At 31.8% G+C, this 13837-nt stretch overlaps 1 protein-coding gene across 2 annotated transcripts in view; it reads right to left on the reverse strand.

The window, feature by feature from the left end:
• Nucleotides 1-434: 434 nt before the first annotated feature.
• Nucleotides 435-13837, reverse strand: part of LOC112686456 (ubiquitin carboxyl-terminal hydrolase 48-like) — a 45944-nt gene continuing 32541 nt past the window's right edge. For both annotated transcript variants that reach the window (XM_025558728.1, XM_025558729.1), the window contains 3 exons: nt 8700-8828; nt 3182-3242; nt 435-536 (listed from right to left, as the gene is read on the reverse strand). In XM_025558728.1, the coding sequence (XP_025414513.1) occupies nt 517-536; nt 3182-3242; nt 8700-8828 (210 nt within the window). In that variant the 3' untranslated portion in view covers nt 435-516. The remainder of the gene's footprint in view (nt 537-3181; nt 3243-8699; nt 8829-13837) is intronic.

Consider the following 13837-nt stretch of genomic DNA (forward strand, 5'->3'; position numbering starts at 1 on the left):
TTATAAATAAATAAAACGGTAATTTAAAACTTGCGTAATATATATATACACACACTGTAATCTTTGTTTCCAAATTAATGAGATGACGAAGATCATGAACAGCCCACCGGACCATTGGCCAGGATGTTTAACAAATTAATTTCGGAACACTCAATTATCTACAGTACGGTACTGAGTTACGTTAAATATCATACAATTTATAATTTAAAAGTTTTCATCTAACATTGAAAAAAAACTTTAATAAATAATTTAAAAATAAAAATAAAAGTTCCAACTATATTAACAATTTATAGTTTGGAATAAATTAAAACATACTAAACTAATATATATATTTAACTGTTATCTTATTAAACTATTTTGCTACAAATAGTGATTTTAAAACTCAATTGTAATTTCATGAATAAAAAATAATAATAACACTTTTGCGTGATTTTTTTTTAAATTTAATGTTTTTATATAAATATATAAATGGATATATGCATATTATATGATGATCATATTTTTAATTCGAACGTTTCAACTCATAAGCTCGGTACCTGAAAATAATAAAAAATACATTGAATTAACGATTCTGATGTTTATATTACGGTGATAAAAGAACAATCAGGGTAGACCCCCCGCCAGTTCGATATAGTAACTAACGAAGGATCAGCGATCTACGGATTCGTCGGTTATCCATGTTCATTGTTTCCTCGATCGTGTTGACAGAACGTGTTGGATGGACTATAAAAATATAGCACTCAATATTTCTAATGAGATTATTTTGAAAAAAATCTTTGTACCCGTTTCTAACGACGACGTCCACCAACCTACACTTTTCCCCCAGCACGAGCAAGTCGGCCTGTGCACGGTCGTTAACTGTTGACCCGAAAGCGGAAAAATCGCCAAATAGACAGCGACAAAGAATTGTCCGTCCGTTAACGGGCGTGGAGCTTAGAGGTGAAGAGGAGGTGATCTTATGGTAGTACTATATACGTACGGCAGTGGTAAATGAATGAGAAATTTAACAACATCCGAGCAAAAAACACGGAGGCTAGGGAAAAAAGGTAATAACAAACAGCAGAAAATACTACACGTGCGGTCACCGCCACTGCGAGAAACTATTCTTGTACGAGAGAGCACGGCCGATTAATTATCGTAGTCGATTTATGGCCGCACTGCGGACGCGCTCGGTTTAATTGACGATAAAAATGAATACGTATAGTTAGACATAAGCACTGCAAGTGCATTACGATTGGTGTATATGTGCGTGTGGTGCGTGTATGTTAAAAAAATATAATAAAAATATGATTCGTTTCGTACACGTGCATGTAACAAACGGACGGAACACTGGCTGAGAAAAACAAACAACTACATAATGTTACGGACCAACCATACCTATCTTCATGGATAACACAAAAATATAAAAACGTCCACGAGAAACTTCGCAGAGCTGACGGAGTACTCCATTATAAGATTGGCAGGAGATCCGTCAACCAAAGGTTAACCACGGCTACCGCAGGATATTCTACTTGAACCCAAAGAAGACACCTCAGATTCGGACACGGATCTAGACTTATAGCTCACCAAAAACTTATAAATATGATTGTAAATTAATTGTAAACTCAAATGCCATTGTAAAAATACTTGGTTTACTGACACAATTAAATTAATAAATAAAAAAGCACTAACTGAAACTCAAGTGGCGCTAATTAAAAATAGCGATGATTGCATGACATGTTCAATATTCAATTCACGTCATCTGCGGTAACAATATTTTCAGGACACAATTCATTCTTTTTTTTCTTACGACAACAGCAAATGCCAAAGAAAATCGAAAGAAAAAAACAGTTGAAACGGACAATCCGTACGTACCAAGTACATGTTAATAACTGAATCGTCATCTCATCGATATCAAGCGTGGTGAAACATACATGTAGGGATGGTCGTTTTGCAGACCGGACGGGTCCTAAGGACGACGTGACTAGAAAACTTTTCGAAATTATTATTATACCGGCAGCAGTGACCGAAACCGCGAAAAGCGACGAGAAGAAGCCTACAGGAGCATAATATGTGTATCGACCGGAAACGACGCGGCCGCGACGTAATGATGATTATAACGATAATACGCGCGTTGCGGTAATTGCGGGATCATCACCGCCTCCCCACACAAGAATTTCAACACGAAAAAGTATGCGCCCGCACGACTTCCGTCGTCTCGTTTCACGTGATTACGATGTTTCGAACTCGGGTGGTCACCGCGGTCTTCCGTATAATAATAACACCGGTGCGGGTTTAAACGGAAATAATCAACGAAGAAATGCAATTGTGGCTTTACGTATGTGTTTGAGCGCGTGTCTCCTCTAATCCTAGATGTATTCCATGTACAATGTTATTGTTGTCCAATGTCAACAACTTTCCGGTGGAATACGAGCACGTATAAACGCACACGCGCGTTCAGAAATAAACCAATGATTTACCAGACTCGATCGATAGAGAATCGTGAAAGTGTTTATTATTATCAAACACTTAACGCGAAATGACGACAAAATGACATTTCAAATTGTGTACAGTCATATGAATTATAAAATTACTTGTAATACAATTATCGCTTGTACGAGACGCGTGTTATTTTTATAATTTAAAATGTTATCTAGTCGAGACTAACACAATGTTAAATGATTACACGTTTCGTTCAAGTGTCATAAATAATCCAATGGTATAATAATAAACAATGGACAAAACGAATAACTCGTGACAAAAAAAAGAAGAAAAAAAAATGGATATGGAAGAAAATTATCGGCTTGTGAACTTACCGAATTACCAAGAACAAATTTACACATAGGGGATAAAAAATATCCTTTCACACTGATGAAAAACGGTTGGTTAATGGTAATAAAAATGCCATTAATTGGTAGTTTGAATTCAATATCTTGCACATAACAATGCGTGTGAAATGAAAAAAAAAACGTGTCAAGAAATATAAGCACAGGAAGCTGGTACATCCGAACAATAATAGCTTACAACACGTCCCCTCATGTATGTTATAAGTGTGATACGAATGAGTGTTAAGACATCAAAATGTTTTCTCACATTCCATCATCGTTCTGTCACACAGTGATCCAATTTAAAAACGCATTTTAAGGGACAATCCGTTACGGTTTGATTTTAAATTAAAAAAATATAAATGAGAACAACTCACCTTTAAAACCAGCTTCTTCTTCGGCGATGAATTCCGGCAAGTCTTCTGTGGGTTCATCAAACTGTAAAAAAGTTTTTAAAATGTAATGCGTGCATGATTCGAACATCTGATGGTCATTGCATTATAATACTATACTATAAAAGTTAGTATTATAATAATTTAAAATAAACGAATTAAAATTGCAATAAAATAAGGCCTATAAAAATTAAATATCCTCAAGTGAATTTAATTTAAATTTATTTGAGTTTGTAATTCGTTACGAAATAATTTTTTTTATAAGCTGCATTTGCAAACTGATTTGAATGCGTCGTTAAGTCTACTTTAGATAGACTTTCCCATTTTTTTTTTAAACGGGGTCCTTAACATATTAAGAAATTAATTTTTGTTGATTTTTATATTTTCAAGTTCTTTAATTATATTTTGTGACAGTTTGGGATATAAAATCAAAAAATAGGAGTCTACCTAATATATGATTTTAAAATTCCTTAGCGTCTTAAATAATCGATCGGTATGTAAGAAATATAAAACGACTAATATTATATTGTTTATTGCAATTCCCTTAAGATACTTGTTTTTTTTAAAAAATAATATCGATAAATCCGTAGTTATTTTGTTTATAAATGATGATAGTTAATCCAAAAATTATTCATAAATAAATTAAATATTTACAGGCAAATACTAAAATCCTTTGACTCGTTATCAATTAAGACCTACATCGAGATATATATAATATAATATTATGAACAATTACATTTTTTTTAGCTATTGAACAGTTATTACTTGAGAGCACAACAGATTGTCGACACTTAATTATTTTGACTAGGTACTTGAAACTTTATGCTGATAAAATGTATTAGAATTCCTATAATTTATATATTTATATACATATGACATTTATATGTAATATAATTTTAACATTTAAATGAAACAGATTGATCTGAAAATACAGTTATTGAGTTAGTTACAAGTTTCATAAATATCTGTAGGTAGTATTTTTCTTTTATAAAATTTCTTCAATTTCTATACAAAATATAAAAATATACACCAATTAAAGCATAACACGTGTTAAGCCCGAAAAAAAAATTGAATAAATTATTATTTACAGTTACTGAGCAATAATCATTCTAAAAAATAAGTGACACAACTAAATGCGAAATTATTTTCATTCAATAACAAAAAAATTTCTTAACAAGTTACCGAACTAATATCTAGCATCAAAACTTACTATATTTTTATGCATTTACATAGAATTAAAAAACTGATGATAGTATAATATAATGCATTTTAAAATGATTTACACTATAAATATATTTAAACAATTTGCGTACGATAAGTGTAACAGCCGAGACAGACTCTCCGTTACACCAATAATCTCTAATTTACCAACACTATAATTTTTAGAGAATGAAAAAAAAAATCGCATTTAAATCAGAACGTGTAGTTATATTTTTAAGCTAGAAAAAAAAACGCGTAAACGATCATTTTTGTTCACATGCTTATTAGTTTAATATTCCCATAAAGTGCGTGCGAAGCAATAATAAACAGACCTAAAATTCTGATACTGTATACTTAATTGCGTATGTGTGGTCTTTTAGGCGCGCGGGATGTAATGATAATATGCTACGTAAAGACAAACGGTAATTTGAATAGTTTTCAATTAGATAGGGCTAATTTAATATTTCGTATACGAGCATTAGAGAAAAGAAGACGACGAAAGAAAAAAACCGTTTAAAAAGTAACCAACGCGCGCGAGAACACCTTTCGCGGGCGGTGTGTGTGTGGGGGGGGGGAAGATATCGGTTCATTTCATTAACCCATTAGAAGATTCACCCCGGCGGCTTAAGGGTTGTTATTAAGTAATTTTTTTCCTATTTAATATTATAATTAAATATTATCATAGCCGTCCTTTTGGCTAAACACTAGTTGAAGGGATATACCACGAGAGCATCACCATGCGATGCATGCGCGCCGTGTCGTGCACATGGCGCTGATGCGTGAACGGTTTTGTTCTACACTTCATATATCACGAGCGACGTCGCACATATGTGTACATATCAAACGTATATGTGTATGTATAAGCACGTACATATATAATATTATGGGTGACAAGTCGACGACGCCGTGGGAACGAGCCTGGAGGTCTGCACGCACATGTACCGTTTTTTCGACACCGAAACACTGCCGGGTTCGATATGGACAGAGAGATAGAACGATGGAATGAAGGCGAAAGATCCAGTGTTACAGTCATTCGGAAGAGCTAAAAGCGCCCCCGTATGCACGTGGTGTCGCAGTTTCACGGTACGTATACCTTCTTCCCCCGATTAGTTCTACACGCGCATATATATATTATAATATCAACCATATTTCGGAGGGAGAAAGAAAAAGAAAAGGGCCATTGTCCTTTGCCTCTCTCTCTCGAACGTCGGGACGCGTCCTGTGCACGATCCAGTCGTAGTCAGACCCCGAGGTAAACGTCCTGCGCCATCGTCATACGCGTATGCACTCGTAACGTCGCCCCGGGAGACACGGAACATGTCACGGTATTAATCGAAGAACGTGAGGAAACGAATCGTGCACAATATAACTACTAAAACCTTAAAATATACTTGTGAAGTTTTCGCGATCAAGCTACAAGAGTCAAAACTATAATTAATCACCGCAATCGTAACGCTTGGTCTGGTATAAATTAAAAACAACCGAAATAATGCTATCCAAGAAAACATAAAATATAATTCATACAGATAAAACTTGATGAATAATACCTTTATAATCCGAAAAATCTGGAATTCAATAGGTGAATTAAAATGTACTTTGAAAATTTTACAACTTATTTGAACAATTTTATAAAAATATAAATATAAAACAATCAATAATGTATTACTGGAACAAACTTAATCTTAAACGAATTCACTATATCCAAACAAACAAAAAAAAGAACACGTTGTTTTTGTCATTTTTAGTTTATGTTAATCACGTAGCAAATATCTACTTGACATCATCAGATTACTTTTCTTCCAACGGTTTAAACAAATGGTGCTATTTAATTTAAATATATAAATATCAACACACGATAAAAAAAATAAAAAAATGTAAAATTGCCACCAATTACATCATTGTTTAATAAAACAGGTGATAGTGGCCGACGGTTGGTCGAACGAAAAAAAAAATACACCTAAGTAAATGGAGCACCAGGCAATTACTTGGGGATTCCGGAGACGAACGAAAAAAACGAACCTGGTAATTCACGGGGCACGTGTCTCGGGTACCAGACAAACGCGTTTCAGTTCAAAAAAAAACGGAAGACGAAAACGCGTCAAGGAAAAAAAAATCCTAAGTAAATAGTTTATTTCAATCGGAACCCATTCAGCTGCCGACAGATAAACTCGATCATTATTATATAGTAGTACAGTGCCAGTGGATATACATACAATACTTTAACTTTTTATACATTAATTTTTTTTTTTTTTTCAGAAATAATACACCTACAGAATATTTATTATGGTATAGCGCCGTGTGCTTTGAACTGCTGCAGGTGAGTTTGCCGGTATTCTGCTTCTGTGAGGTATTATTTACTTAACGTGCAAGTCATCTATTCTAATATCGGTGTTCACGATAAATGGTCGGCGAAGGTGGTGATGTTGTTCCGCAACCGATTTTCGATGCATAATTTATAATGACAACGTAAAAAAGTGTAATAAACAAAACGTATTCATATATAAACGACATAAAAACAAAATTAATACTCATTTATTTAAATGTTGGTTGAATATTTAAATTGAACTCAATTGCCCAAGACAATTATTTAAACATTCAGACACATAATTTTATGCAGAGTGATAGTGCACTAAAACGGCCGATATTCAAAGATAAATTATAAAATAAAAACATGAATTAAAATTAATCATTATTTATTACAACGAGTACATAACTCGCCATTTATTTTTTTTAAAACTATGTTCTCAAAATGGTGGCCATCTCTTCTAGTCTATTTCGTATATTTTCCACTACTCTGAGTACACACACTTTTCGTTCTCGGTTAGTTATTTCGGGTTAAGATTTCTCGACAAAAAGTTGTGTGGCTATAGAGATCTACAGGTTTTAATTTTTGAACCACCTGCACCTTATACGAGTGAACTTTTAAGTCGCTGTGTAAAATCCAACAAAGACTTCTACTGGATAAATTTAACGATAGCACATGTTTTCGCGCAGAACATCTTTGACTCTTTTGAAAGCGCCCTAAAAGCAGCGGCATTTCAGATGTAAAAATTATGTTTTTTCGTACAGACTTCTTTTTTTTAAACACTATTTTTTACCCGTTAATCATTCAAAATATTAATAGCCTTAACGAATAGTTACGAATCTCGCTGTAAGGCTACATAATTATCATTATTTTTTTTAAATCGATTTTATTACACAAGCACGTTCACCATTCCACTATTACACGTTTATGTTTTCTTTAGCTATTTTCTTAGTTTCTCTAAGTGAAATTAAAAATGAATGCGTGATTGTATTAAGAATAGTGTAAAAATGAAAATCACAATTTTTTTAAGTGTTTTTGATGCTGTTTAATTTTATACATCACTTAAATTAAAAAATTAATTTTAAATGCCAATATTATATTTTAACTAAAATAATGGTTTTCAAGTAAAATACTTAGAGAATATATTTTGCTTATTACAAAAAACTAAAAAAAAGTTTGGTTAAAAATTCTAACCTAATCATAATTTATTTTACGCAATATTATTATTAAAATATTGGCTACAATAGTTGATGGGAGTTTAACGACTGTTTGATACTGAGTATAATATTATAAATAAAAAAGAATAATATCGATTTTACAGAGGAAAGATAAATCATTGTCAACATTTAAGGAGCGGAAAGGTCAATAAATACAATAACTCTCCCGGTCAGTTCGAGAGCTTAACTCTATCTGTGGCGACCATTCACTTCACCAGAAATGTTTTTTTTTTTTTTTTTTTTTAAATACTTTACAAAATATATTCCCACTCTCCTTGAATAGCACATGATTTATCGAAATTTCAAACCGATTATTTTTGAGATACCGTTCGCATTTTAGCGATATTTTAGTTCAAATAATTAATTATTTGCCAACTAATATTTATACACCTGTTCGGAACCTATAATCTCGAATCTCATAAAAATATTGGATTTTAATACACAAATTATTTCAATAAAAATTGACTTAAACCACTACAATGAAAAATTGAAACTCTTATGTCAAAACTAAATAATGATGTCAAGTACTAATGTTTTACTGAATAATATGATGATCATATTTATATATTGAATATTTATTATAAATATATATAATTTTAACCATAAATATTCCTATTTTTTCAATTTTTTTTAAAAGTATTACCAATACATGTATAAAAATTATAAATAAAAGTATTATACATATTTAATACCAAAGAATTGAAAAATCAGACTAATTATTTTTACTATAAAACCAAATTAGTTACTAACTTCGGAAATTCGAGTTAATAGTTTTGCTTACCTTTGCTAGAATCAATGTGTCGGGAAGGATTGCTAAATCTGCTAAAGTCGCTTCGTTGTCATTTAACTGAACTCCTTCTGCTGTTTTAAGATGCTGATCATTGGGCATGACATTGAATGCGCCCATGATCTGCGAACACAAAGCATAATAAACATATTTAAATAATTGTAAATTAACTCATTTTATAACTATTAGAAAATATGGCAAGAAAAACATCACCAAAGTAATTATTCTTAACCATATTTATGGTTTTTTAATCAATTTAATAATAAAAGGAAAAAGTAAGTAAATACAAGGATGCCATAGAATGTCAACTATGAATCGTATCGCAAACAAAATAATTATTTCTTAAATGTAACAGGGAAATGAGACATTACATTCTCCAAGCCTCCGGTAGGTCAAGAATAATATCAAATTGTATTCTTTGTTAATAATAGTCAAAAAACAATAAAATTTCCTCCTATATGTTTAAAACTAAATATCCAAGTCTTAAGTCCTACGTCAGTCAAAGTTTTTGCATAAACAATAATATAAAATCAGATAAATAAAAAAAAAAAGCAAAAACATCATACAAATTCTAACATAATAGAAGGAAACACAAAAAATATCTAGCTAGTATACGACAAAAATTATCAAATATAAACCGTTCGAGTATTAAGTATTCATATTTAAAATATAAGGAATTAATAAGTAATAAGTATTTAAAAAAAAAATAAAATAAAAAAATTACTTCTCTTCATATAGTTTTTATAAAATATTGTATTTCTAATATAATTATATTGAACATAATACAGTTTTGAGTGTTTTATTTCTCAAGTGTTAAAATTTTCAAGTTATATATGACTTATTAAAGCTATGACAAATAATATTATAATGGTTGTCCAATTAAACAAAACTAAAAGGCCTTATAAAAAAAAAAAAAAAAAAAGAGATTTATATAGTTATATAGTGATTTATATAGTTAAACACAGATTGGTGTTTGTTAACCTAATCACTCAAGGAACATTGGTCTCTCGGTCAGTTCGGACGAAGGGTTGTTTCAGTATAATGGGTAACAATTAAAATAATCCCTCGACAGAATTAAAGGTCTGTGGATTTTGATTTCTATATCCCGAAAATGATCTATCAATGTCAGCAGACAAGTGATCACAGGTGCAAAGTTAACGGTCAACTGTTTGCCAAAAGGGGTATTTAGTCAGGATTGCATTACGTAGAAAATCTCATTACGAGTGGAACAAAACGCAAACGTATGTGTCAATCGAAAAGTATAAAAAATTAATTATTTAAAAAAATTAACGAGACAACGGTTAAACATTAGAAACGATGAAAAGAATACCAAATTAATAAGTTTAGTATATTGTGTTTTTTTTTTGTACTAACCGAAGAAAAAATCTTTGCTTAAGTTTGTAGGCAAAAAAAAAGAAAAAAGAAAAGGGTTTAGTTATCCAATGTCCAGCAAATTTAGCCTAAAGGGTGGAAAAGTTCTCTCGGGTAAAGTTCACACTCTAACACACAGTTACAATTTCGCAGAGCAGTTAATCACGTCCGCCCGGTGTCCGATACACTCTCTCGTATACACAATGTGTGTAAAACCTTTGAATTATGATTAAAGATATACAAGTGGAGATTGGACGGAAGAGGGACAAGACAGGGTAAGAGTGAGAGCGCCAGATAGAGAGAAAGGGTGACTTCTTCGCAGTAAAAAGCTATTCGGCCTTAGGGGGTTTTGCTGTCGGGGCCAGCACTTACGGTCATTTAACCCTCTCCTAACCTTCATCTGAATGTTCTAGATTAATAATAGAACGGTAAACTGTTTTTTGTCGTCCTCTGGTCCAGCCTGACGTCATTAATATTTCCTCTTTCGAGTTCCCGTCCGTTCCCCCGCAGTCGACTAAGGGTCCGAGTAGTAGTTATGATAACGAATTTGGCGCTTAAATACACGTATCACCCCCACGTCTTCTTACATTGCTCACCCAATGCATTTACATCCTTCAGACGGATTCGTCTCCGGCGGATTACACCCAGTTGATAACGATACTAAATTATACCAATTAAGACGGTCCGAGCAGAGTAATTACGGCACAATCTTTGAAAACATTTGAAAAACTGCTGGAATCAATTTAAAAATAAATGTATTCGGTTAAGATGTCTACTACAGTCGTGAATAATTCAACGTTAAATGATGCATCATAGGTTTCCATTTCAGCTTGGAGACAAATAGAATTATTTAGCATCGAGACGTATTATATTTTTAAGAGTATTCAAGTTTTTCCAAACGTAAAAATATATTAATTTAGACATTTAGAAACATTTAAATAATTGTGCTAAGCTTACAACAGACTTTATCGAATTTTATATTTCTTATAATTTCTTATAATCATTATTATTGTTTATGTGTTAAATAAGTTAAAAATATTACTGTTAATAATTTAGATTAGATCGAAAGAAATGTATACTTTGGTATTGCAAACTAGACAAGTTGAGATTGATTATCGTTACTGAACGTATTCACGTCAAAAAAAAAAATGTTGTTCTTGACGTAAATTCTATACGTATATAGGATAAAAATAATTAATATAATATTCTACACAAATTATTGTATCGGCTGTAAATTAAAATGTTATTTGAATGAACCATTAGTTTGCAGCCAATTAATGATCGATAACCAGTCGTGTACAATTGTAAACATTTTGTTCGGCACGGAAACGATTACAGTCGTGTTAATCTGATTGTATACGTTTATTACACAATGAGTTTTCTTTTCATCGTGCGTGGGCGCAAGCGAGAATACGTGTCGTAAAATCTATTGTTGAGACGATTGACTCGTCGGCGAGAGGGAGAAAAATCAACATAAAAGAACCGAGACGACGGCGCAGCGGCAGTTAAACGCCACAAGTGCGTCGCGAAAGATTCTGCAGCCGGAAGCCTCGAGGGCGTCCCGAGCTCTTATAGCGTTCGGACGCGTTCATCCAGTATTTTTTAACGACCCAACAGGATAACATAATCATATAAAGATTTGCAACGATTTCGGTCAGTGGGTTGGCCAGGCGTACATAAAGGATAATATAAAGCCATCCGCACCGCAATATTACTACTACAGATAGCTACCGATAAATATATATTTACAAGTAGACACTAGTGGTTAATCTCTGGGTTTGCGTCTGCATACTTTAAAACCAATGGTATAATTTCTCGCCATTTCAACAATACCATCTCACAGTCTTGAAAACGTTATTAAGTTTGACGGAGTAACGCGTATGCATTTTCGACGTGAATGGGGTAGTATTTCGCGTAAAACTATAATACTTCCATACGATTTATATTAAATGAGTTAAAATTATTTTAAACTTAGAAAATAAATCAACGGAATATACACATATAAACATATATAACATCCATCCTCTGTGGTACTTTAAGACGAAAATCTACTTTAGGAATGTCGGACACGTAACATACCACGCACGTGAACAAGTCTCCACAGCGGGACTCTGAAATAACGCAAAGCCTCAAGTTACGAAACGTTTAAAGCTGTCAAGCATTAACCACTGACTTTACCGAGAAAACGGTAAAGATGAAATGGGTTGAAGTGTGTGAATATTTATACATACGTCTAATATAATGACCGAGGACAAAGTTTTAGCTAACATGTGTCAGTAACGGTATTTATTGTAATCTTTCCAAAATAACTTTGCGAAGAATACATAGGTTGTTGTTATTGAGTACTGAGTCAATTTTCATAGAACCTCAGATACGTAAACGAAAAAGATTCGATTTGGAAATATTAATATTTTTGAACTAAATTTATTTTAATTTGTTAATATTTCGTAAATGCGATGGGAAAAAACGGATCGAATACTTGATTGACAATATACATGTTAAAATGCAATTTAGTTTAGGTTTTAAAAATATAATATGAATTTGATAATTATTTTTTATTTACTATCAATGAGTAATATCATAGTTATTATAGGCACCAAATAAAGCCTATATATATAGATAAATTATATCGGTAATATTATTTAGTGTCATTTTCTAAGTTGTTTTAGAGTTTTACGTCCATTACTGGGTAGAATGCCTAGATGTGTAAATATACTAATAAAATAATATTATTATTGCAATTGTTGGAATAGTCTGAAACTTAAGAGTATAATTCTGTCGTTCAAACTTCAAAACAGGTATTTTCAATTACTCTTGTCAAATTATACAGTAATATACAGTACACTCATACAATTTACCATGGGGAATTGTAAAACGTTATCATAATCATTTATTTTAGCTATCATAGTTTACACATATTGTTGAGTAGTAAAAAACTAGATAAAAATTCTTCTTTTTTGTACATATCAGAAGTATAAGTATCTATAATTGACTTAAACACTAACATCAATGATTATAAACTTCAACAAAATGAATGACATTTGGTCACTTGCTCTAACAACAAGATTACGTAACAAAATATTTAACTATACATTGGTCTTTATAACATATATGATACATCACATTTTATTACAAAAGGAATACGAACACCCGATTTTCTTCCAGTAAAAAATAAATATAGATTAAAAATTAGTACTCGTAGATTATACGAAATCATGACATTCAAATTTGTATTTATGGTATATCACAGTTATAAAACACGTTCGTTATCTCATGCAGTTTTAAACTTTCAACAAAGTATTAATCAAAACAGTAGTCCTTAAACTTGTTTTCTCAAGTCACATAAATCCGTATACTTTTATCTACTTAATATACTATTCAATTAACAAGTACTTTTGTTCCCCAGAAAATGTTTTTAAGGTCCCCACACACTGCCACGGTGAAGATGGCAGTAGCGGTGGCGATATTAAAATCGCAGACCTGAACACATTGCGACGGTGGCGGTGGCGATTTTTATCCAGTATAAACATAATATATTTATATATTACCATTGATTATAAATATTTATAGTCAATGATATTACATACAATAATTGTATAGTTAATTAATAATCCTATGCCATTAATAAATTGACGATTTATCTATATAGTACGTCAGTAGGTACTATACTAAGTACTTATACTATTGTACATATCATATTTATTATATATATATATATATATATATATATAATATTGTATTGATTATTTGTATATGAATTA

This window comes from Sipha flava, unplaced genomic scaffold, assembly GCF_003268045.1.
Source record: "Sipha flava isolate LNK unplaced genomic scaffold, YSA_version1 309_pilon_pilon, whole genome shotgun sequence".
NCBI lineage: Eukaryota > Metazoa > Arthropoda > Insecta > Hemiptera > Aphididae > Sipha > Sipha flava.